Source organism: Lepisosteus platostomus, chromosome 8 (genome assembly GCF_059453375.1).
Source record: "Lepisosteus platostomus isolate fLepPlt1 chromosome 8, fLepPlt1.hap1, whole genome shotgun sequence".
NCBI lineage: Eukaryota > Metazoa > Chordata > Actinopteri > Semionotiformes > Lepisosteidae > Lepisosteus > Lepisosteus platostomus.
In genome coordinates, this window is record NC_142618.1 from 24,415,999 (window position 1) to 24,440,565 (window position 24,567).

A 24,567-nucleotide genomic window follows, 5' to 3' on the forward strand; every position below is an offset into this window, starting at 1 on the left:
TGTGACTAGAGAGATTCAGAAGAGGGAGCTACAAGAAATGAACTCCAGTGCTATGACAATAGGGGAGATGTTTTGGTACCTGTTTTCTCCATTGTTTGGAGCTGTTCAGGTCAACTTCTGCCTCGTAAGTGGGTGCATAACATTTTGTGATTAAAAGATTAGTGAACTTGGGTTTAAATCGTGCTATAAGTCCTCTAGGGCTGATTTGATACCATCCTAGCAGTGTCTTACTGTGATCCTTGTCTAGCACAAGAGCAGCTCCCTCTTGGTGTTGGCTGTCTGTACATCCTGAATGCAAAATAGTTTATCCAAAACTGATCCATCTTGTTTTACTATTTCATAAAATGTTAATATGAAGCAGCTCCATCTCTCTAGCTACATTGTCTGTATATTCCAACATCTTCTCCTGAGCAGTTGCTTCAGCCCAAGGTGTGATTTCAGCTTGGTAGTTTCCACCTGGGTTTGGCTTTCAGGCATTCTGAAGGTTGCTTTTGGAGTTTCCTTGTGAAGGTTCCTGTAACCATAATGGTTTTTACAGTGTGGTGTTGCTGGTGCCACCACCTAACCCCCAACCTGGAGGAGCAGTTTGCTGTTGTTCATCTGTTGTCTCACCTGAAGACAGTCCAGTTTGGCTGAACTTGTTTGTTTCCTCACTGGCATAGCATTCAAAGTCTTTGAGACACACTTACTTCTCCACCAAGACCAGGTAAACAAAAAACAAAAGGAGAGAGCCCAGAGGATTAATAACAGTTAAAATCCAAAATGGGATGCTGTTGTCAGTGGAAATTACATTCTTCTCTGAATCCCCCTTAGTTTACTGGATAGGGAGGTTTTACAGGTATGGGTTTCATGGTGTGCACCATTGCTATGCATATCACAGCCAATTGAATTTATACTTGCAATGTTCTCTCCTAGCAGAGGTTAATATGAAGAACAAAATAAAGCTGCAGGGGCTTTATTGCTCAGTGCTCCCTGGTTTTTCAGCTGCAGCCTGAGCGTTTTTCTACTTCTCGGGAGCAGATCGGATTCGCCCTTTCCTTGCTCACAGGCAAAGCATTGGATTGGGCAACAGTATTGCTTGCTAGAGGAGATCGGCTGTTCTCTGACTTTCAGCTTTTTGCTGACCGTCTCCAGGCGCGTTTTTCTCAAAGCAACCCGGATTTGACTTGCCTTCGGCTTTCCTCTCTTCGCCAGGGCGACAGACCACTGCAAGATTATGTGGCTGAATTCCAAGCCCTTGCCACGGAGTCTGCCTGGGTCTCTCGGAGGATCTAAAGGACCACCTGGTGCTCATGCCTTTACCCACCTGGTCTCTAGAGGCGGCTATTGCTCAGGTGGTTGAATTGGACACTCGCATTCGGCTTCGGAGAGCGGAGAGACACCCAGGAAGCAGACCTGTGCGCCCCATGGGTCCTCCCCTCTTGGCGCCCTCTTGGCGCCCACCCTGCCACATGCACCCCTGTCCTTGGAGGAAAAGGAAAGGCGCCTTCAGGAGGGGCTGTGTCTGTACTGCTCTGCGTCGGGTCACCTGCTCGCTACTTGTCCTTCGAGACCCCCACATCCACCTCGAGCTCCCCCACTGCCTACTGTTAGACTCAGTAGTGCTGTTTTTTCACAATCCTCTTCAGGGCCTTTATTCCCAGCTGAGATTTCTTGGATGGACACGCACCTTCCCCTTTCAGTTTTGGTGGATTCAGGGGCAGCTGGGAACTTTGTGGATGCCTCTTTTGCTAAGAATTGGGATATTCCTCTTGCTCTGCTTTCACCCCCTATCTGCATTCAAACTTTGGATGGGTCACCGATCGCTCCTGGACTAATTTCCTGGCAGACCATTCCCCTATCCCTTACTGTTGGTGCCACTCACGTGGAGGACATTTCACTCCTTCTCCTGGATTCCCCTGCTTACCCTGTGATCCTGGGCCTTCCCTGGCTCAAGAAGCATGATCCCCACATCTCCTGGGCCAAGAATGAGATCATTGCCTGGAGCCATGCCTATCGTGACAACTGTTGTCATCCTCCACTCAAGGTTGCTGCTGCAGTAAACCCCTTGGAAGAGCACTCTATTATCCCCCCCCCCAATATGCACATCTGAAACAAGCCTTTGACAAACAGAAAGCTCTATCGCTCCCCCCTCACCGCACCTGCGACTGTGCAATAGATTTGCTTCCAGGAACACTCCCACCCAAAGGACGGATCTACCCTCTCACTCAGGCAGAGAATGAAGCCCTGCAGGATTATATCAAGGAGGCCTTGAATTCTAGTTTTATTCATCCCTCCTCGTCCCCAGCCTGTGCTGGGTTTTTCTTCATAGGGAAGAAGAACGGCTCCTTGAGGCCGTGTATTGACTACAGAGGCCTGAACTCCATTACAGTCAAACATCCCTACCCCTTGCCTTTAATCCCAGCCGCTCTGGAGTCCCTACGTGGAGCATCCATCTTCTCAAAACTAGATCTACGGGGGGCTTATAATTTAATCAGGATCCATGAAGGGGATGAGTGGAAGACGGCCTTTATGACCACGCACGGCCACTATGAATATCAAGTTATGCCTTTTGGACTCGCTAATGCCCCGGCGGTCTTCCAATCCTTCATAAATGACATCTTTAGGGACATTATTGGAAAATTTGTTTTGGTATACTTGGACGACATCCTCATTTTTTCCGCCGACCCTCAGGAACATGTCCATCACGTCCAGGAGGTCTTGTCCAGACTCATCGACAACCAGCTCTACGCCAAGCTCGAGAAATGCATTTTTCATGCTTCTAAGATTCACTTTCTGGGCTACATTATTTCTCCCCTTGGAGTCGAGATGGACTCAGCTAAGGTCGCGGCTATCAATGATTGGCCTGTGCCTCGCAATTTAAAGCAAATCCAACGCTTTCTAGGTTTTGCCAACTTCTACAGGCGATTCATCCGGAACTTTAGCTCCGTTGTAGCGCCCATCACGGCTCTGACCCGCAACCGACCTAGCCGGGGTAAATGGAATCCGGAGGCTAACCAGGCATTCCTGCGCTTGAAACAACTCTTCAGCTCCGCTCCTCTCCTACTGCATCCGGATCCCTCCCGGCCTTTCATTGTTGAAGTTAACGCCTCTGCCCATGGGGTTGGTGCAGTCCTCTCCCAGCGCCTCGAAGAGGATCACCTTCCTCATCCATGTGCCTTTTTTTCCAAGAAGCTCTCTCCTGCTGAGGTTAACTACGATGTGGGCAATCGTGAACTCCTAGCTATCAAGCTGGCCCTCGAGGAATGGAGACACTGCCTGGAGGGGGCTCATCACCCCTTTGTCATTATCACGGACCATAAGAACCTGTCCTATATTCAATCTGCCAAGCGCCTCAACTCGCGTCAGGCCCGTTGGTCACTTTTCTTCTCTCGTTTCAATTTTGTTATCACTTACACTCCTGGCTCCAAGAATGGGAGGGCTGATGCACTCTCTCGGCTCCATGACCCCCCAAACTTGGACTACACGCCTGAACCAAACATCTCTTCCAACAGAATTGTGGCAGCGATTCATTGCTCCATTGAAGATCAGGTCAGGCGTACCCTCAACGGAACTACAGTTCCTCTGTGCTGCCCCCCGGATAAGCTTTTCGTCCCGAACAACTTGCGTTCTGCTGTCTTGCAGCGGGGGCATGATTCCCGGTTTGCCGGCCACCCTGGATGCAGACGCACTCTGGACCTCCTCACCAGGGACTTTTGGTGGCCTTCCATGCGATCTGATGCAGCAGAGTCCGTCCGGGCTTGCCCAGTCTTTGCCAGGAGCAAGACTCCGCGCTCTAGGAAGGCTGGCCTCCTTCACCCCCTTCCTATCCCACACCGCCCTTGGTCCCACACAGCTGTTGACTTCATTACGGACCTTCCTAACAGTCAGGGTCATACGGTAATCATGGTGGTCTCCGATCGTTTTTCCAAAGCAGCCCATTTTGTCCCCCTCCCGGCATTGCCCACAGCCCAGGAAATGGCGTCTTTCTTTGTACAACAGGTCTTTAGGATACATGGTTTGCCTGACGATGTTGTCTCAGACAGGGGACCTCAATTTGTCTCGGCCTTTTGGAAGGCTTTCTGTCAAGCTCTAGGGACCCATGTATCTTTGACTTCTGGTTATCATCCTGAGGCCAATGGTCAGGTGGAAAGGACCAACCAAAGCCTCCTGACCTTTTTGAGAGCCTTCACCTCCAGCTCACAGGATGATTGGTCATCACTACTTCCCTGGGCAGAATATGCCCACAATTCTCTTACCTCCTCCTCCACAGGTCTCTCTCCCTTCCTTTGTTCATTAGGTTATCAGCCCACTCTCATCCCTGTCACACCTCCAGTCACGGCAGTGCCGTCAGTGCAACAATATATGTCCAAACTGCGAATGACCTGGAGAATGGCAAGGACAGCTCTTGTTAAGTCAACCCAGCGCTACGCCAAATTCGCCAACCGACACCGCAGACCAGCCCCTCTTTTTTGGAAAGGACAGTTTGTTTGGTTATCTACACGGAACCTACCTCTACATCAGCCTTCCAAAAAGCTTGGGCCTAGGTATATCGCCCCTTCCGGATTCTCTCCCGGATCACCCCGGTTACCTTCCGCCTTGCTCTCCCCCCTACCCTCAGAATCCACCCCTCATTCCATGTCTCCCTCCTGAAACCCTTTTACTGCTCGCCCCTTGTGGCTCCCCAACGTAGTCCGCCACCTCCTCGTCGCATTCAGGGGCGCCCGGCTTATACGGTCCACAAGATCATCGACTCCAGATGGAACCGCGGTACCCTTCAGTATCTAGTCGACTGGGAGGGTTTTGGCGCCGAGGAGAGATCTTGGGTTCCAGAGAAGGATATTTTGGACCCTACACTAATCAGCGACTTTCACAGGGACTATCCTGATTGGCCGTCTCGGGGGTCGGGAGCCGCCCGTGAAGGGGGGGGTACTGTCACAACCACCAGCCAGCAGAGATCAACGCGTAAGCGAGCTAATCAGTACCAGCAACGGATTACTATTGACAAGCGCCGCCGCACGAGTTAACACACCTGCAATTGCTCTACCGTGCGGCACGCCGGGTTATTTATACCATTCTAATCTACTTCCTGTTGCTCGGTATTGAGTTCACTGTTGCTCTGCCTAGCGTTTCTTACCCTTTTGCCTTCCTGAAATTCTGTCTACCCTTTTGCCTTCGGACTTCGGATCTCGTCTCGCCCCTTGGATTGTTTGCTATCTGTGCCTATTTCGGATTTGACCCTGCAGCTCTCTTTTCGACCACGATTCTGTCTCACATCTTGGATTGTTCGCCACCAGTGCCTTTACCGGATCTCGACCTACCTTCGCCTTCGGACTACGACTCAGCTCCTGGTTTTGCTCTGTCCGCTTACTTACCTCCCTACGACTCCTGCATCTGCATCGGATCCTTTTCACCTCTACAGAGCAGCGTTACAGAAATAACCAAATCAGAAATCATTTCCTCTATTAAATACTTAAAAAACATTAAAGCTACAGACCCAGATAACATCGCAGCTCAGCTCCTGAAAGTAGATATTCCTACCACCACAGAGCTGCCCTACCCAGTTTGCAAAGAAATTTTAAAAACAGGACAAGTGCCACAAGAATGGCTTCAAGGTCTGGTTTTTACACACCACAAAAAAGGTGCAGTTGCAGACTGCAATAACTGGAAAGGTGTCACAATTCTGGCAACAGTTTCCAAAGGTTTTACGTGAATACTTTTGATACAGATGCAAGAAAAGGTGCAACAACATCTGACGGAAGAGCAGGCCTGGTTCTGCAATAAATGATCCTGCAGATCACACTGAGAAATATCATTGAACAACGCGCTGACAGTTTTCATAGAGGAAGCCTCTAGAAAATCCTACACCATGGCCCCTAATATTATCAACCTTTTCAGAGCACTCTTCAGAGCAATTTCCAGTGCAGTGTGTTACATGAAGCAAGTCGGCCAAAAGATTTGCAGAGGAATCCAGGGTCAAACAAGTTTGTCTTCTCTCTTTACTACTGATCCTTATTGCCCTGAACTAGGTCATTAAAGAGATACTATGTGATCAAAGATCTGAAATCAGATGGACACTCACAACCCAACTAGAAGACCTTGCATATATTGGTGACCTTTGTTTAATATCAAGCACTTTCAAGCTCACCACTATAAATTGTCACGCCCTCTGCAGCCAGAGGGCGCTCCTTCTCTGTCCTGTCCCTAGTTTCCGGTCTGCTGTCCTTCCGGTCCCTCTCTTTCCCTTGGGCTTTATATTTCCGGGTCTTGCACTCTGCCCTGGCTCAGCATTGACGTTCGGATGTCCTGAGACCCGCGGAGCACCAGGGCACCCCACGTCCGCTCCCTGAGGGCATAGGTTTCTATACGGCAGTGGTTCTCAAACTGTGGTACGCGTACCTGCAGTGGTACGTGGCGTGCCGCCAGGTGGTACGCCAAATGACCCTGGAACTGTGTTGTGTGCACTGAAAAAATCGGGACGGGTTTTCATATTTTGTATTTTTATAAGTGTTGAAAACGCAGCCTACGTACTACGATACAGTGCGCGCTAATACTTCAGTGGGCACAAGAGATACTCTGTAATTCTATACCACTCTATAGGAATGCGTGCTACGGACGCAAGTGACCAATTGTATTTAAAAAAAGCTACTGTATCTCCAGCAAAGGGAGAAAGGAGAACAATGCCAACGTTGTAAACACAGGAATGCATAGAAATGCTTGCTATGAACGCTGGTAATCTTGTGAGCACAGGAAAGCGTGAAAAATAACAGAAAAATATTTAAGAACTGTTCTAAGCTAATTTGAGAAAAATACACCGAGCGTCTCTGTGTTTCTCTCCCATGCACATGAAATAAATACTTAAAATAAACACTGAAATAAAAACGGAAACGTGGAAAAATGCAAGCTTGCGGATTGCTAAAGCAGGAAAGCCCCACACTATTATGTGTGGAGAAAAAGCTGCTGAACAGCTCGACCTGCTGCCCCCCCATGAAAGACACAGTCATTCATAGAATTATTGAAATGAAGGATTATATCAAAAGTACGCTGACAGAGCGTGTTAAGATGAGCAGATGTTTTTCACTGCAATTGGATGAGTCTGTAGTCGATTTGGCCAATTTGCTCGTTTAAGTTAGATACGAGTTTGAGGGTACATCCCATGAGGACTTTCTGTTCTGTAAACCTCTACCAACAGGAACTACAGGAGAGCACATATTTCAGCTTCTGAATGAATTTATCGAAGAGAATGGCATCGACTGGATAAAATGTGTCGGAGTTTGTACAGACGGTGCTAGAGCAATGACAATCCGACACAGCGGTGTAGTTGCACAAATTAGAGAGGTTGCTCCAGAAATTAATGGTTTCATTGCAACATCCACCGTGAGACCTTTGCCGTCAAGAAAATGCCTGACGATTTAAAATCTGTTAGACTGTTGTGAATTGTATCAAGGCTCGAAAAATTAATTCACATCTGCTTTGCTCGACTAAAAAGGCACACCCCTCTCACTGAAATGGTGCTTTTTTATTTTTATGTGTTGTTGATTTTTTCTGTAAAACACTTTGAGAAGCCACATTTTAATATATCAAACAAAGTTTATTATTATAATATTTATTATATGTATGTGTGAGTGTGTGTGCACATGCGCTCATGTTGGTCATTGAGAATTTCTGGGGTTCCTATGAGATGATGACTTGTAGGTGGTACTTTGATGGTTTGGTTGGATTTGGGGTTGTACTTGGTCCAAAATGTTTGAGAACCACTGCTATACGGCATTCCTGAATTCTTTGCACTAATGAGCCCGGGCCTTTTTCCTGTCGTGCCGCTACGCATATGGGTCTTTTTCCACTCTCCTTCTCCCCACGGTTATTCCCTTTGGACGTCCGTGACATAAATATAACCATTTGAACACTGTCTTAGGTAAAATTTGTCTCAGGATCAACACAAAGTAAAGTAGATGGGCATCAACATAGACACATCAGAATAACTAGATATAAATGGCCACATTATCAACAAAATAAACACCTTCACCTGCCTTAGTAGTATTGTAGATGAGTGGTACTGATGTAGGCGTGCACTCCCGCATCAACAAGTTCAGAGCTGTCTTGTAACCCTAAAACAAACATAGAGATCCAATAACATCTCACTCAAAACCAACGCAAATTTTTTCAACTCAGACATAGAGACTTGTCGTCTTTATGGCTCAGAATATCAGGAAATCACAAAAGAAATAATGAATAAAGTGTCAACTTTTAGAATCATTCTGGGGCTCAGTTGGAAGGAAGCATCCAAAGTGGCCGAGGATACGAGAAAATTGAAGCACCTTGTGGAGGCCTTCTGCGCCATTTTGTGTGATGAGGCCTAAGTAAATAATCCTCTGGCCTAGTGTTTAGAGCTCCTTTAGAGATTCAACAATCAGGGCAATAGAATTAGAAATAAAAAGTTTTTTTCTTTCAAGCAGAATCATGATGGTCCTGATTTAACCTGAAATTCATGTCCGATGTTTTTTATTTACTTTATTTTTAGTTCCTGGAACTAGGGTCCTGGCAACTGGTGGAGCATCAGCAAACAAAGACATTCTGCAGGTAAATGTCAATATTCATGGTAAAAAGCCTTTAATCACTAAAGATGGATGTCTTTGTGTTTAAAGTGATATTTTTGAAGTTGTTGGCAACATCAATTTTTTTGCAGTCCCTGCTGGGATAATGGGTAAAAAATCATTTATATTTTCTTATCAAAAAGCACATGTACTTTCTTTTCTGTGTATTAGTGTTAAATTAAATATGTGTTGTAACTACTCAGCTTAGTCATCTGTTTTTACCGTGTCATTCATGAAAATTATTTTATCTGTACTTTGGCTGATTTATTATAAAAGCGACCTGCACACCCTTTGCCTTTCTACAGTGTAATTTTATGGCTTGAGTGTCACTCATTATAAAATATAACATAGACCATGTAAGCTTGTTTATAATGAACATAAATGTTTCCCTCATGTCATTCTTTTGCTGTTCCCGACTTTTGACTTGCTCTGAGTTGGAATTAAAAAGTGGTCAACATAGGTAAATTAAATTGCTTACTGTCATGAAAAGTAACCTTAAACTTATTCTTAAACTGATATACTGAACATCAAAAGAAACATAATTTTGTATGTAGATTTTTAGAAATCACAAGTAGACTTTAGGTATTGATTAAAGTGTAATTTTTGTTTAATTGATCATTCCTGACTGGGCATGATAGTTCATGTTGCATAAACAGTAAATCACCTCAGAGATGAGAGAATTCATTGAGCACAGGTGATGAGGTGATTTAACCTGTTGAATCTAAAAAAAAATCAAGTAAGAAAACACAGAAAGGAACCAACATGCTTGGCTTATCAAAAGAAAAGCTTTTATGCCGCAGGTATATTGGATGCTGGAGTAAGTAACCTAAGGTGGTCTCACCAGTGTTGAAGCCAAGCCCTGTTTAGCGATGAATAAAGATTTGTGTAGTACTCCCTGATGCACGTCACAGAGCAGTATACAGATGTGCAGAATGATACACTAATTATTGTGTACTATAGACCAGACACTGGAGAGGTCTCAGATTATGGTCTGGGCAGGAGTGTTTGGTATTTGCTTGTAGTGATTGATGGCATCCTGACTGGTGTTACATTGATCAAGTCCTCGGCCTTACGTGCTTCTTTCTTGGCATAACAACAGAAAGACAAAATATGTCCTCTTTGCTTTTCTTTCAACGACTTTCTTATGAGAAGACAATGTAAAAGTTATGCTATGGATTCACTTCTCACAAGGCTTGAGCCCCATTGAACAGCTGAGGGATGAGCTAGGACAACATGGCATTGAGTAATCAGAGACCAGCAAATAAGAATATAAATAGTTATGTTCTATATAAGGAAGGAGACTGATAACTACAAGGCAGTATCATCAAAATGTTGTTGTGTTATGTGACAGCTTCTATTACTATTACTTTATTACTTCCAGCAGTGGCCACACACTACTAGAGGTACTACTGTACCTTTTATTTATATAAATACTGTATATATAATATAGATGTCAAAATTGTCACTCTGTATTTGAAACATGAACATTCACTAAACCAAATTTATAGAGTGTAATATATGTTCTTGTTGACTGATTTATCAGTGATATCTCTTCAGCATTTATTGAAAACTCATTCATCCTGGTAATATAGGGTACAGGAAGCCAATATTTGCTTCTACGTGTGTAGGTTCAGTATTGACCTCAATCTTCCTGTTTTCTAAAATAAAACATGTATGCTGTTGTTTAATTTCAGATACAATCTCTACCGAGAGTTTACTTTTAACTAATAAGCATTTATCTTCAGGTTCTTGCAGATGTATTCAATGCTCCAGTGTACACAATTGACACAGCTAATTCAGCCTGCCTTGGGTGTGCTTACAGAGCCAAGCATGGTAAGAAAACCGAATAAGTGCCGGAAATGCAAAAGTTCTTCTTTCCTTTTTGTTACCTTACTTTACAATCCACACTTCTTTGCACTGTCATAGCAGCCTATGCTAATCATATGAAAATGCAACAGACCATTTTCATACGGTGTTATCGAGACACTTGATTCTTTATATGTGGGTCACTAAAGGTTTTTGTTTTTGAACCATAGCCATATCCAGGGCAGACTTTCTCACTTCTTCAATTGGCAATGCACACTTGGCTTGGTGCTGCTGGAGGTAAGGCTAAGATTAGTTGGCTATGAGTCTCTCAGCTTCCAGCAAAACAGTGGCCCTTGCAGGTTTCCAAGGGACTGTGGGATTGTGGTGATATCGTGAGGCTCCAGACTCTCTTGTGGCACAGCAAAGCTTGTTACATGACAAAACATGAATTGCTTAACTGATGCACTTGTCGTATGAGCCTGTTTGCACTTCCTAATTCTCTACCTGTGTGCATAGGAATTTTTGCTGTGGGCCAATGGTATAAAGACACAGTTGGAGGACCCAGATTTGATAAACACACGCTCAAAAGAATTTTTGTAGTGGATGTCAGTTTAAAAAATATATAAAGGGGAATCGTTTTTAATCCAAATGTTACAATACTTATGAGTGCAACTACCAATAATCTCTCACTGAACACTCTCCTTCTTTTTCGCCAAAGCCATAAAATCCAGTACTTTTAGATAGACACCATGCAAACTGTTTATAGATAAAAAACAGCTGTTTTCACTAAAACATATTTTCTAGCTTTTACCTTGTAGCACCATTGGATAGAGACCTTAAGCAATGTGGTGAGGCCTGTGGATGGCATTCAGTGGCACTCTTAATTCCATTAGGTCATTATGTTATTGTTGTGTTATTTCATTGTATAAATTGATTGTTTTGCTGAGTTTTATTCTGGAATTTAATCAATAAAATATCCAAAGTAAACCACTGAATCAGTAGATGTGGTTTGTTACATAGGCTAATCATTCATTCTAAAATTTTCTCTTGTGAATCTGTTTTATGTCATGATGTCAAGGAACATTATTTTATGGGCTTGTATTGTAGTTATTATCTAGCAATATACATACAAATATGGCAAAAATGCAGCAATGCAACAGTGTTACAATGTTAAAGCCTTAATTAACATGGCCAACAAACTGCAAAACTCAGTCAGACAGTCCATAACCCTGTTTTATGCTTATTTAGCAAATGTATTTGCATTGCTTTGGATTTTTATCAACAGATATTTAATTTAAATGAAATTTAAAAAATGCCTATTCAAGTTAATTGGCACCACTTGAACTGAAGAAACAAAATACAATATTAGTGCTCTTTGAAGTGACCTTTTTCAGACAAGAGTATATACACAGCCATGCATTTATGTAATGTAATATTTTTGCTTATGCTTTTATAAATACATGGCTTTTTATCTGTGACTAAGTGTTGAACATGTACCACTATCTTCTTTTAAAGAAAATCGCATCATTGAAATGTGGGACGAATAAGAGGTGATGAGAGAAGCATTGAAAAGTCCATCACAAAAACAGTCATTTTGATTTATTTAATTATGACTTGATAAAACAGAGCAATTTATTTGAGCACCACATGGTCTTGCTGGTGTTCTTATAGGACTTGCCTTTCTTCCATTCTTTTGTTTCTGGGACACAAACTGCTTTAGAACTGCAGATTATAGGAAATATTCTGCTGTTTGATGTTGGTTGATCATGGAATAAACTTGGCCCTGGCTCCTGGATTTAACAACCCAATGAAACCTGAGAGGTTATTTCTTACAACCCACTTTTCTGTGTCTTGAGTTCCTTCATCTTCCTATTAATCTCTTTCAGAAAGCCAGGAAAAGTGGAACTTTAGGTCAGTACTTTTACTGTTCTGTGTATGTAAGGAAGCTGAGGCAATTAAATTCAAATGGAGAGTTCCACGCACTTGGAAACTTCAAGACTACAGGGCAGGTCTATAAGGTTTATACTGTACCTTTGAAAATACATTCCAAACACCCAGTGAAACAATTTTTAATGTGTCTTTAATACCAGATTACGAATCAATGGCTTTTGCAGAACATACAGTACATACATTTACAAGATATACTAGACGTTGATCAATTGAAGTACAAGAAACAATAGTGGTACAAATGGGGAATTATGAAACTTGTGAAAATCAGGAACTGTCCAAACAGTTTAGTCAGTTCCTGATTTTTAGCTTTGTAGCTGGAAGTGTTCACTCTGCCAGGTGACACAAACTTTATCTAAACTCTTAGAGACACTTCCTAGTCACCTAAAGCTGTAACAATATATAGGGTATCCCTGTTTAAGAGTCTGCAAGAATGCTGTTTGCTCAAGTTGCTGATTCTGGTAGAGCTTGAGCTCATACTCAAATTAGATGCTCCAACATATGGCCAACAAGTGAAGACAGGACAAACATACACATATACAGTATAAATCTCTTCCAGAGATAATATATTTTGCTGTCATTTTCTTTCATTTACTACATATGGTCAATTCCATGTTAGCTATCGATTTTCTTTCTGTGTTATTGTTGGTACCCTATAAACTCGTTTTTAGAGTTAGAGTTTGACTGAGTGTTTGGGGTGATGTCAGAGGAAGAGTTTGCATAAAGTCAGAACCACACATGTTGCATTTTCTTTGGAGAAATTCTATACTTTGACATTAATCAATAATTTAGACTGAATCTTTTGGTCTTTTAGTGCAACAAAGGGGATAGAGTTGTGCTGTTTTTTTAAAAAAAGCTCTTGTTTTTATGATTCTGTTTCAGGTGCCTGCAGCATATTAATGTGGAAAATCGGAATGAATTATTTTGTAGCTCTTAATTAGTCAAACAGAACAGATAGCTTGTACAGATCAGAATTGTTTGAATTAGAACCCTTGCAGCTCCTTAAATAGAGTCATTTTACTTTTCAGAAAATGGTTTCTTTTTTAATTTAAATGAATATTTCTCTACTCGTACAGATTTCATGTATAGCCTGTGGCAGTTAGTTAACAGAAATTAAAACTTTAAGTCTTTTGTCATTACTTGAATGTTCCTTTTGTAAGTTGGTAAATCTAGTCCTTAAGCAACATAGCTTTGTTCAGGTTCCTGTTGATACTTGACCGCATGCATTCAGCATAATATTTGAAAAATATTTTAATCAGTAGAAACCAATCAAAATTAAAGGCATCTTAGAATTAGAATTCTTTGCAACCGTTATGGGAAACTTCATGTAACTTTAATTAGCTTATTTCATTTACATTGTCACCAAAGTAGTGTGCCGAACTGTCAGCTATAGATCCTAGTTTCAAAAGAAAGTATGTTCATATTGTGTGTAATGCTATTGTCATTTTTATTTTATACAGAAACAGAATTATTTCAAATCTGAGTTTGAGAAGACAAAGTACTCCACGTAACATTCGTGTTTTAGAATGCCAATGATTTTTTTTCAGGCACTAACACAGAAAGAACATCCATAACTAACATGCCAGCAGCCATATCACCGTGCAACTCACAACTGGCAACCCATTGAAACTAAGCAGGTGTGAGCCTGGTGAGTACCTGGATGGGAGACCTTCTGGGAAAAACTAGGGGTGCTGCTGGAAGAGGTGTTATTGGGGCAAGCAGGGGGCACTCATCCTGTAGCCTATGTGGGTCCTAATGCCCCAGTATAGTGACGGGGACACTATACTGTAAAAAGGTGCTGTCCTTCGGATGAGGCGTAAAACCGAGATCCTGACTCTCTGTGGTCATTAAAAATCCCAGGACGTTTCTCAAAAAGAGTAGGGATGTAACCCTGGCGTCCTGGCCAAATTTTCCATTGGCTCTTACTGATCATGGCTTCCTAATAATCCCCATCTATGAATTAGCTTCATTACTCTGTTCTCCTCCACACTGATAGCTGATGTGTGGTGAGCATACTGGTGCACTATGGCTGCTGTTGCATCATCCAGGTGAATGCTGCACATTGGTGGTGGTGGAGGGGAATCCCCATTACCTGTAAAGCTCTATATAAGTGTAAACAATTATAATTAACATGGGATGGACAATAATTCTTGTCTGATAGAAAATTACAACAAAACACTTAATCTTTGGAAAAGATTTATACTGTACATGTGTAGGTTTGTCCTGTCTTCACTTTATTGCCATAGTTTGGAGCGGCTAATTTGTGTATCAACTTAAATTGTGCAGATTGTAAATGAATGATTTTTCCATAACACAAGCCTAGCCACATTCTTGGCTGCAGGTGCACATTTGCATCCCATTTTAATTGTAGTGTACTTAGGATAATACCTGATATTTCTGTCTTAAAAGTTTTAAGCCAGAAAAAGTTTGAAATTTGGTGAGAAAGATATCACTATAATCATCTAGCCTAGGTTGGAATAGTTTGAAAGCCCATTTAGCATTACCATGAGAATGCTTTTATTTGCCTGTCTGTATGATCAGAAGGTAGCGCCTGCTCAGACTACTTTGAAATTTGAATTCTTAGACTTTTTTCCCTATCTTGCATTTTATTCATATTCTTCTCTCTCAACAGTTTAGAAACTCTGCAAGGAATACAAATCAGTTAAAGTATTATAACATTACAAAACATTGTGCACAGGAAATGCAAGAGATTTCCAACTTATGCCTAGCTACAGTACCATGATGATTCATGATGATCCTTAAAAGCCCTTTCATTAAATACTCTAAAGGATAAGGTATGCTTATCCTTTTAATACTGTATAGTTCAATAATGAGATGAACAGGGTACATAATAAGCTTGGGCAAAGGAAGGTAGTTGGTAGTATGGCACTTATGACCTCATGTGGGTAAAATAAATGAAAAGGCAACTCACAATATTTGCAGTTCAAGCAAAACTTTGATTTGAAGTCAAAATTTTGTACATGTTGTACAAAAAAATAGCCCAGTGGTGTGGTAGTTGTTGTTTCTGTCTCATAGTTCCTGTCTTCAGTCCTAGGTTGAATTTTGGACCTTCTATTTGGAGTTTGCATATTCTTACCATATCTGTCAGGGAATTCACAAGGCACTATATTTTCACCTTACATTTTGAGAACAGTGATAGTTGGATTAATTGGCATCTCTAAATTGTCACTATGTACTGTATGTCCATGCTCTTGAGTACTGTACGTGTCTGTAATGCAATGGACTAACATGCCTTCCAATTTGTAATCCTGCTGTTCGCTAGTTCAGTATGACCCTTACTAGGATTAAGCAGCTTTCTGATAGTAAAAATGGAAACAAATGAAGAACTTTTGTGGCAAAAAGTGGCCTGATGTTGACTAATATTCCATCTGTCCAGTTTGCTGCATGTGTTCATAGTTTATTTAGTTGCGTTCATTTTAAACCTACACCAGTTCCAGAGAAAGAAGGCAAAGCTAAAGATGTGAGCATGGGACTTGATTAAGTTATGTAAATGAATATACAACAATCCATTGAATATGAAACAACTAATGGGTTTAATAGGATTACATATTTAATTTAAAGCTTGCTTAGTGAATCGGTAATTGTATTAACTGGATGTTTATAGAAATTAGATGTCAGGTAATGATGTCTTGCAGAGTTTAGTGAATGGATGGCCTGGCTTCTAGAAAGATTAGAACTTGGGCTGCACCAGTGCTCCTCATATTCACAGTACTCTGCATTGGTGAAAATGTTTGTAGTTTCTGTCTTCTACTTATAGCTGTCATTTTTGTGACTGGCACTGAATATTATTTTTCACTGTATATATAACTTTTTCCCAGCTGCCCTTAAGACTGTTTTCTGCATAGAACAAGTCTTAAGATGCTAGTTTGTCCTTCATCAAATGCAAGTTTGCTGTCAAGATCCTCTGCTTTCTCTGCCATATAGTGTGCTACAAGTTCACTACCTCGAAAAGAGTGCTGGAAGAAACAAGTATAAAACAGTGCAAAAATCCACATTTTCCTACAAAAAAAATATTACTAGTACTAATTATCATGGTTGTAGGATATTGTAGGCTATTCCATGTTGTGTGACACTATCATCCTGCTATTTTAGGCATGATTTAAACAAACTGGGACCTGCACAACAAACACATGAACTCTGGTTTAATTAAACACAACTGTGTTTAACACAACCAAGCCCTGCAAAAAGAGTATCCAGTCTACATTCAGATGAACAAACAAGAAATGTATCACCATCCTACTCCAATATACCCTGAAGTGACCCCAGACAAGCTGCTGACCTTCTGGGGGTACTTAAAGACAACAGTAGCCAAGCTCAAAACCAGGAACAATTTGAGCTCCAACCTTGCTGGTACAACTTGAGACACTGCTACCACCACCCACAGGACCTCAACCCCTGCACTGTCTTTCTCAGCAGCAGAATACTCTGCCCCCCGTCTGGTCAAGGCAAACATCACACCTCCACACATCTGATGACTTGCAATAACACACAAAAATGCTTAAAAGGTTCAATACACTCCTCACCTGCCATTACATGAGGAGATATTTAATCCACCAAAGATACGCCTGCCTTCAAGAAAGCCAATCTCCAAATCCCCTTTGAAAAATCCTCCCCAATAAGACTCCACCTGGGCTGAAGAATAGGAATCACTGGACTTAACAAGGAAGTATCTCACCACATGCCTTATCTTACAACCCTTTCCAAGAAAAGTGTTCCATTCTGAATTGCTTTAGGATTGGTCATGGTCCATGTCTTCCCAACCTCTACAGATGAGGGATTAGTGCAAGCCCTCTTTGTTCCCCTGGGATGGAGTAAACTAAGTTAATAAAATATGCCACTCAACACCAAGGATATGCTTAGTTCATCCAATAAGTGTAAGGCACACAAAGCAGTGTACAATTTGTAAAGGGCACAATATTTGCATGAGGGTCAGGGCTGCTGGCTCAAAGCTCCCGTGTTTAGAGTGTAATTCCAGCTGCCATTTTTTTTTCAGGAAGACCTAACAGATTGACCAAAAAACAACATTCTTTCCACTTTTTATTCCAATGTGGTGAAAGACCTACCTCTTTATTAGGTTTTGCTCTAGGAACTTTACAAACATACTGTACTTACAATGGCCACACATGTAAAGGAGCAGGATGCTTTATTTCAATACTCCTCCAGGTTTTCAATACAAAAGAACAAAACTCTCCACAGGCTTGTCAGTGTGTTCCTTCCACACCCCACTATCACCATTTTCACCCTTTATAAACCACAAATGAGTGGTACTTTTCCACACTTTTATCAATTATCTAATAATCAAACAACTGACACCTATTGAGTCTATTTACACATGTTATTGGCCTTTGGGCAGCTTCTTGACATTTTTGCTGTACTCACATGATTTAGAGCAAGTCCCATACAGCTCAATTATTGTGAAAAATGACATACTGTACAGTGTTGGCAGCTTGGTGGCACAGTGGGTAGCATTGCTGTCTTACAGCACTTGGGCCCTGGGGTTCTGGGTAAATGCATTAGAGAAGTAAATGCACTAGAGAAGTTCCTGGGGTGCTATTTGCATGGAGTTTGTAGGTTCTTCCCATATCTGCATTTATTCTGGTTTCCTCCCACAGTATAAAGACAATGTATCCTGCAATGTATCCTGCCTTGTGCTTGCTGGGTTAAGCTCTGCCTTCCACATCGCCCTGTACTGGAAAACCAGTTAGAAAATGTGTAGATGCGGATTTTGAACATGCACTAGATATGGAGCTGCAGGAAGTGGTCAGTCTCACATTCATGAGGGAATGTACAGTACATGTACTGTATGGTCAATCGACAGGGCACCAACATACAGAAGCAGAAAGGAGAAGTTAGTCAAAGTCGTAAAAGGAATGGGGATACAGCAACCTCATGTGACACTGCCTGTTAACATCACATTGCTTTTAACTAGTTTCACACATTCTCCCAGCTTTCATCGATCAACTAATTTACTTTTTGGTTTCCATTCATTTACAAATTTCAGCATGAATTACCTTTAATTTTCTCTCAAACCTGGAAAAAAAACTATGTTCTTCTTTTTCTTTGCAGCACGGAATTAACACCTAAATAAGGTATCAAGTATAATGCAGTCATATGTAATGAAATTAAAATTAATTTTCAAGGATGTCAGAAACGCAAATGAAATGATGGCTACTTCTTCTGTTAGCAAAACTACTTTCTTACTCATCTCTGTATTGCTATTAATACTAATGCCTGCTGTCATCTAGCATTTTTAAATAATCATGGTATAGTAAGGAAACAAACCATTCAGGCATTGTGAAATCAATCAATAATCAAATACAAATCAAAGGTTTACAGTTTCAGGAAAGCAGACTGTGGATGCTGTTACTTTATATATGTTTTAATTTACTTTCTTATTATTGTTTATCCAATAGTTTTATAGGTATAAACAAATATCTGTTTTTAGTACTGAATGGGAATGCTACTTATAGACTTCAGATCTGTACTCCACAGGTTTTTACCTTTTCCCTAGTGGGGTTTTGCATGGCACAGTATACAGTACTGATTTTGTGGTGACAGTTAACGTTTATATTCTTGGAATATGTGTCGAAGTGTAGTTTTCTGGTACGGTGCTCAGAAATAATTGACAGTATGTTCTGTTTCATTTGGAATGATAAAGAAAGCAATTCAAAGTCAGGAAAGACAATACATACAATGAAACATCATTAAATTCGGGAATTCATGAAAAATCCCGGCTAACAATTAGAAGACGTACTATGAGTTTGGTAGGATTGAACAAAAAAAGAATGTAGATAAAAATGTCACTTTAATAATGAAATGAAAATTTCCTATTCACCCTTAGAGAGTCCACAATTTAATGTACCATTCTTCCAAAATTGTACTGTGACATTAAAAATAGTCCAAAGAAGAACGATCTCAATACCATAACAGTAGGCATGAATAACAGCACTGCTGTTTTGCGGATTCTAGATCGGGAATGCTATCTGTGTGAAGTTTGTTTGTTCTCCCCATGTTCACGTGGATTTCCTATAGGAAAACAGTGTAGTTTCCTCCCAACGTCCAGAGACATGGCAGTAGGTTAATAGACTTCTGAGAAAAGTGGCTCTAGGTGTGAGAGTGTGTGCGTTTCTGTTTTCGTGACTGTGTGTGCCCTGCAATGAACAGGCGTCTTGTCCAGGGTGTATCCTGCCCTGTGCCCATTGGTTGCTGGGATAGGCTCTGGTTCCCCCGCAGTCCTGTATTAGATAAAAAGGTTAGAAAATGAAAGGATGGATGAATGATGTTTACCTTCTAACAAAATTATTTTAAGGAGGTTTGACTTACTGTAGATTTTAATCCGCCATAAAGGTTTTCACAATCAACAAACAACACATAAACCTGAATATCCTTATGGATATATGAATCAAGCTAAAACATCATGGTGTCAAAGACAATTCAGAGTAGAAGAGTGCTTTACGGAATCTCATTGGAATATTCCTGAAGAAATGTATTTTTTGGAACCTTAGTGAAGAGCGAGACCTAATGCCCTTTTCATTCACAGTGTTCTGCTTTTTCTGCAGTGTTTGGCAGAACATAGAAGACAAAATGTTAAATACAGCAGTGGACAAAAGATGTCTGGGCCAAGGGTGAGCGGTCATACCTATCCACAGATCAAACAATCAAACAATGAGCAGTAATATCCAGCACTGAGAAAGCTAGTATAAGAAGATATCGGGTTAGTTTTTTGTTTAGAGGAATTAACTTTCACACACGATTTGAAAAGTTTACAGAGAACAAGCTGTACAGAATTTGAAATATTATGTGAAGACTTTGAAAAGGGAGCTTGGGAGTATACAAAGAAGTTTTCAGGGCATGTTGTTCTTGTTTGTGAGCAAGATTTTCTTCCAATTTTTTGAACAACATTGGAAAGCATTAAATCTGCAGTTCTGTTGAGAGACAAAAGAGAAATTCCATTCTTTATTGAAACAAGGTTTTAAAATATATTGTTTATTTGGATCCAAGTAGTAGAAGTATAGTGCATTTGCAAATAAAAGGGAAAGTCTGAATGTAATATGTGAATACCAAAATTAAAACACCTTTGAATATAAAAATGGGTAATGCTGATTTTGCTTGGTTATTGGTAGAAAAATATAAGGTATTTTGCAATTATTGTTCTGCTTGTATCAACCTTTTATTTTGACATTTAATTTACTGTATGCTTATGTATCCACAGCTATTTATGTAAAAAAATTAACTATTAAACAATAAACTAATATTAATTCTTTGAAGATTATTAACATGATTTTTATGGCAGCAGTGAGGAGCAGTTATTTGGGCTCTAGACTTGTGATAAGGTGACAAATGTAAATCACTTTGGATTAACACATCAATCAAACAAATTAATAATATTTCTGAGGGGGGTGGGTTTGGAGCTGAAGGTGGTGAATTTAAAATGAGAAATATAGATCTCGAAGAAGGTGCCTATGAAAAAGACACATTCCTTGTGTTGTCACACCATTTCATGTCATTTTCTGAGGATGCAATAAAAAGACACAGTATATAGTTAAATATTTAGAATTGAATTAAAGCGGTTTTCTTGAAATTGTGCAATTACTGTATCTAGTAAAGTCTAATGTAGAATGTTGTGTGCAGTTTTGATCACGATGATGCAAAAAATACTGCTGTTCTGCAGTCAGTCAGGTAAAGAGTGAAGAGGTACAGTACATTCCTGAGCTCAAAGAAATGTCTCACTCTGACAGATGAGAAGAACCGATTTTTTTTTAGTCTAGAACAGAGAAAATAAAGAGTAGAGATGATGCAAGTATTGAAAATCGTCAAAGACATTGACACAGTCAACCTCATGAATGTCGTGATACATGAACTAGAGGACACAAATGAAAACTAAAGGAAAGTGCATGAGAAACAGCAAATAGGAGGAGAACAAGACGTTACCCAGCCATGCTATTAAAGCCAATACCCTGGCTGTTTCAAGATACAGCTGGATGAGACCATTGGATCAATTAGCTACTGAAAATCAAAAGAGCTAAATGGGCTGTATAGCCTCTTCTCCTTTGCAGACTTCTTTATGTCCTCATGGTTTTATCTAATCACAGTAGTGGTATGGAAATATTTAAGAGAAGACAGAGAATTAAAATGCATAAGCATGTGTAGTAATCAGTAAATTGCAGGGAGGATGGAGTAAAAAATGCAGCTTTTTAATGATTAATGTATAATGTTAACTATTCATCGTGCGTCCAATTAATCATTTGTATGCAGTTTCTTAAACCTAATTATATTGTAAAGGCTCTTGTCAGAAGCCCCTATAAACTCAGCCTCAAGGGATATTGTTGAGACTCTCTTCTGTAATATTATTTATTAAAAATAAAGCAAGGTATCATCTTTACCTGACAGACAAAGGCCTAAACACAGTCACATTTTGTCATATTCATTAACACCCAGTCAAATACTCTTCATTTTCCTTATACTCAGTACCAATTTTAATGTCTTTACATTATTTATTTTGCAGTGTGGATACAATAAGAGCAAATAAGGGAAAGGCCTGGTGTCTCTAGGGGAAAATCTGCAATTTTTTCAAAGGGATGAAAAATTCTTTCTTGTCATAGGCTATTAGATGAGTTATTGCTTCTAAACATTTGATGAACAGTGTTTCCAAAGCTGCGTCAACTCTGATATAAAATTCCTCCACTATAACGTTATCTTGTCAACATTCAACTGGACATAAACTAATGAAGACATCATGTCAAATGGTAAGCTAAAATGTAACAAGACTTAACTCAATAAGGATGCCACGTCCAATAGACACTCAGCATTCATATGAGATATTTCTGTTCACCAACATGTCAAAATATGTATGTTTGGACAATTTACAGTTTAGCTCTCTTACATTTTAGCAGCACAGGTATTGTAGGCAGTGAATGTAATCATGTTTTTTTAAAGAAAATCAATTTTTGTTAAATGAAGAGATGCTTTACAACATGCATCTTGTCATCTGATTGGTTCTACACCTACTGGTTGCCTTTTTCAGTGCATTTTCTTTCAAGCAATTGTGTCATTCTTCCAGCCACCCTTCAAGTAAATCTTTTGTGAAGTTTATGGACAATTTTCTGTAATTTAGAGCGAGTAAAAGAATACACTGTTTTCATATACAGTATACAGTATTTGTAATTGTTTCTATAAGGTCAAATTTACTCAGTCAGTCAGTTTACTAAAATTTACTCAGTCAGTTTAGCCTGTGATAAATACAAATCTGGGTATTCAAAATCCTAAAAGAAAATGACTATTGCAGCTCAAATAGTAAAAAATACAAAACAAGGAAATGAGGATGAGAGGATATAAAAAGTACGTAAGCAGAATTGTATTCAGATCGAAGAATAAAAGCACATTATGTTAAAGATTGTGAATACTGAAACCAAGCTATCTAAACATCTCTCCATGTTTTCTCACATGTTTCTCCATGTGAATCTTTCAAAAAGCAGGCTGGAGAGGGTCCTGGAAGAATGCCCTACTAGGAACCAAGCAAGCAGGTAGAACAGAATGACCCTCTTTATGCAGCCTGCCATGTTTTTATAGAGGTTAAAATAACCAAACCTTTCAAATCCTCAGTAGTGGGCTTACTTTATTTGATGAGACAGAAAAAAAAAATGTTCACTGAGTTGAAGAAAGAATTGTTCGACAGAGTGATTGGATTTACTCCTCACAGTATGGCAGATGAAAGATGTTTACAGATAAAATGGAAAACCACTCTAACCTACATTATTATTAGGGCATTTCTGCAGGGCTAAGGAATCTTCTTGATTTTTTCAGGGATGTTCAGTGCAGTGATCTTGTTTACTTTTCCAGGGAATCTTTTTGTATAAACTGCTGGCAAGTGTAATGCCCACAAGAAGAGAAAAGGCTAGTACCATGGTTTTGACTTTAAATTTTTGTTTTATTTTGTGACCTAAAACTGATTTGCATACAGCACAAGCATCCAGAAATTAAAATGTTTGGAAATGATCTATGTATCATCCTGAAAAATAGTTGTTTAATGCTATATGAAGTAAACAGTGGTGGAAATCATAATAAGGGGTATCCAGTTATTATATAAAGGGTGTGATCAACATTTATTTTTTTTAAAAAGAGCTGTTCCCTGACATTCGGAATTGATGAAAGATGACAAAAAGTGCCAGGCTCTGTGCCAGTTAGCAGTAAGATAATGTCCTTTCTAACCTGTTTAAGGACATTTCTAACATAATCAGAAGGTACTTTACTACTCATTTGCAGTGTATATAGTACAATGAGACATTCTGCCTAACTTTGCATAGGATTTCTATTATCTAATATAAAGATATCAAACATCTACAGGCTGGGTCTGGCTAGTGTGGTTCAAGTCCATTTATTTGGCCCATGTGGAAGATGGTGTCAGAGACATCATCTGGGATATTCATGTTGTCTGCATACATAGTTCACTTAAAATGCAGGTGTCCTTATTGATATTATTGTATCCATGTTACACTTCCCATGATTCACTCCAGAAATCTAGACATTTGTCAGATATTACTCAATGTTGTATGAAAAGGACTGGATTTCCAACATACAAACACTGTTGTATGTTTATGTTTGATAACTGACCTATTTAACTTAGTACGGCTGTTAAGAAGACAAAAATATGTAATAGTTCTGCAGCCAGGAAGTGTTTTCCTTTTTTTCTTTGCTTTTGTAACACCTTGGAGCACTGGCCACACTTTTTGATGACATGATGTTAAATTGAGGAGTATACTAAATGTTCACTAAAGTCACTAAATAAGCAAACACACAAGAAAAGTGGCTATGATGTGAAGAAAAGAGAGTATTAAAATATAGTAAACCTTGTATTTGTGAGGGTTGGGAACCTTGACGTCTACGCAAGTGGAAAATTTACAAAGGTGTGGCGTATTCATAAATGCGGGAATTAATACCTAATGGGGAAAATAGGGTTTGGTTGTATGGCTTGTGAAGGATTTTGATAGTAATATCTTATATATACTGTATATAGTAATATATTATATATATAATTATATTACTGTTATGATACTGTATATATAATATGTATACATAATTATATCACCATCAAGATATTACGGCTTATACTGTAAAAGTTATTTTTTCCATTATTAGTCAATTTTCTCTACTTTTTACATCTTGTTTTTATTATAAATGCAGCTCTACTGTATTGTAATAAAGTTTATTACAGCAGAGTAGC

General features: G+C 39.9%; 1 protein-coding gene across 3 annotated transcripts in view; it reads left to right on the top strand.

The window, feature by feature from the left end:
• Positions 1 to 24,567, top strand: part of xylb (xylulokinase homolog (H. influenzae)) — a 128,697-nt gene that overhangs the window by 65,844 nt on the left and 38,286 nt on the right. For 2 of the 3 annotated variants that reach the window (XM_088642951.1, XM_088642950.1), the window contains 2 exons: positions 8,501 to 8,559; positions 10,319 to 10,406. In XM_088642951.1, the coding sequence (XP_088499077.1) occupies positions 8,501 to 8,559; positions 10,319 to 10,406 (147 nt within the window). Of the gene's footprint in view, positions 1 to 1,194; positions 1,258 to 8,500; positions 8,560 to 10,318; positions 10,407 to 24,567 lie in introns of those variants that run through there. The other variant, XM_088642953.1, reaches the window with a different exon arrangement.